This window comes from Gavialis gangeticus, unplaced genomic scaffold (assembly GCF_001723915.1).
Source record: "Gavialis gangeticus isolate Ggan-Ray unplaced genomic scaffold, GavGan_comp1, whole genome shotgun sequence".
NCBI lineage: Eukaryota > Metazoa > Chordata > Crocodylia > Gavialidae > Gavialis > Gavialis gangeticus.
Window position 1 is genome coordinate 19,019,955 of NW_017728997.1, and position 2,353 is coordinate 19,022,307.

The 2,353-nt window shown below is 69.5% G+C and overlaps 1 protein-coding gene across 1 annotated transcript in view; it reads right to left on the reverse strand.

Annotated features, from left to right (window-relative positions):
- Positions 1-1,541, reverse strand: part of DALRD3 (DALR anticodon binding domain containing 3) — a 4,982-nt gene extending 3,441 nt beyond the window's left edge. The window contains exon 1 of the mRNA XM_019504589.1: positions 1,421-1,541. Within this exon, the coding sequence (XP_019360134.1) occupies positions 1,421-1,541 (121 nt within the window). The remainder of the gene's footprint in view (positions 1-1,420) is intronic.
- Between the last annotated feature and the right edge of the window lie 812 nt (positions 1,542-2,353).

Sequence of the window (2,353 nt, forward strand, 5' to 3'; positions counted from 1 at the left end):
CAGCCGGGCCTCGCCCATCTCCATGGCTGCCGGCCACCCCCGACCCCGGAACCCCGGGCCGGAGCCGCGGCGGGAGAGCGGACTAGCGGCTACTTCCGGCGCGCGGCAGTGAGGTCACGACGCGGAAGGGCGAGTTGAGGCGGCCATCTTGGATGCGGCTCGGCGCGCGGCCATGTTGGGCCAAGCGACGGGGCGGCAGCGGCCATGTTGGGTGTGGCGCGGCGGGGGCGGGGCAGCGGCCACGTCGGGCGCAGCAGGAGTGGCGCCTTCCCCGGGATGCAGGCGAGGCCTACGTCGTGCGCGCTGCCCCCGGCTCGGGTCCGCCGGGGCAGCGCGGGACCAGGCCTGTGCCCACGCAGGGCCGAGCTCTGAGCTGCGGGCCCAGCCCGTTGCCAGCCTAGCAGCTCCACAGCTGTTTGCACCACGCCACGTCCGGGAGTTGCATCTGCCTCCTCGCGGCGTCACTGCTGGACGTGGTGCTGCCCCGCTGCTCTGCCAGGCCCAGGCTGTGGTGCGGTGCCCGCCCGGCCCAGGCAGCATTGGGCAGGCTCCTCAGCAGGCGCTCGGCGCTGCGCCGCACCCGGGGATTTCCGGGCTGGGCCCATGGAGCCCTGCAGCTCGCTGGCTGCGGCCTCGGGTCTAGATCCTCGCAGAAAAGCCGTTGGAAACAAAAGCGGAAGGAACTTTCTGGCATCTCTGCCCGCAGCAAACAGCGACCACAGCAGTCAGGAGCAGGCAGGGAGGCAGCTTTATTGTGCACTGGCAGGCCCCTTACAGCGCCCGTTTCACCGAGGCTCCTGCTGTCTGGCGACGAGGCAGGCTCCGTAGTTGGGAGGCGCGGGGGGAGCCGAGTGATGGTCCCGATCGGGCTCTGGGCCTGGGAAGGAAGCGGCTGTGCACTGGCAGAAGAGGAACAAGGCAAGGGAGCGGCTCCTCTTTCCTCTGCCGCAGGGGCACACGCGTCTGCAAACAGGAACCTGCTGGGGCAAGCCCCCCCCCACACGTGCACACACGCACAGCTGTCCCTTTCCCCGAGTTCATGGCAGCACCCAAGGCCTCCAGGCCCCCTTCCCTGCCGGAGCCTGTGGCAAAGGTGTGGCGCTCTCTGCACCACCCACAGCCAAGAGGTGATCTGAGAATCCTGCTCACGCCAGACCAACTGCTGACTGTCTGCAGTGGCAGGAAGAGGCCCGGGCACCCTGGCTGCCAGCCGCAGCCTCGCTGGCTGGATGGCCGGGGGCCACAGCAGACTGCACTGCAGCAGCATGCTGGTGGGCAGTGATGCATGGGGCTCTAGCGTAGAGCAGGCGCCGGCGTCGCTACACTGGTTGGGAGCGGGACAAGACTAGGCTGTGGGGGCAGCAGCACGTCCCATCAGCCTGGGGCCAGGCGGGCGCATCCTGGAGCCGTCTCCATCCACAGCAGGGGCTGTCGCTGCCCGTGGGCATGCTCTGCTTCAGGTGGCGCCGAAAGAGCTTTGGACGGACACGATATTCCCGATGGCTGTCAGGCGTCTCGCTCAGCGGGAGTGATCGTGTCATTCCAAAGCAATCTCTCTCCAGAGGGCTGTCCCTCGCCAGCTCCAGGGTCCGTCCCGGGCGGCTGGGGCCCTTCCCTGGCAGGCAGCAGGCCCAGCGTCTGTCCCCTACCCCCCACCGCGCTTGGAGCTGCAGGACGCACGTATGCATCGCGTGATCCCGCTGGTCGCTCCAGCCTGCTGCAGGTGGCCACATCCACGTTGTGGCTGGCAGCCGGCGGAGGCTGCTGCTGCTGTGGCGGTTTCTCCCCAGGAAGCTGGGGTCTATCTTTAGCTCGCAGGAGCACGAGACTGGTGTAGAGCCTGGGCTCGGCCTGCTCCCCGTCCCCCGCTCCCCCCGGGGGCTCCCGCGGGGTGGGGGCTGGCCGGCATCCGGGCCCTGGCAAGGTGGCCCAGGGCAGGGGGAGTGTGGGCGGGAGAGCAGGGAACGAAATCCAAGCGCAGCTGAGGTGCCGAGCGGAAGACAGCTGCTTTTGGGATTCCGTTGCCCGCTGTCGCGCTGTCGGGGTGCCCGAACGCCGGGGTGGAGTGGGCGAGTCCGTCCTCAGCATGTGTGGCTGGGGGCAGAGTGAGGACACGGGGGGAGGAGGACCACGACTTACCGGAGCTGTCCTCACGGCACCCCGTGAGTGCAGGAGGGGACCAAGGCCGCCGGCAGCCACAAGCCCTGTGCGGGGAGCAGCTGCCCTGTAGCAGGGAGCTGGGGTCAGGGCTGTTTGGCCCCTGCGGCCAGGCTCCAGTCCTGTCTCCCGGGGTAGAGGGACGGGCCCTGCGGCCTGGCTGGCCCGTGTGGAGCTGGTGCCGGGGGTGCTGCCC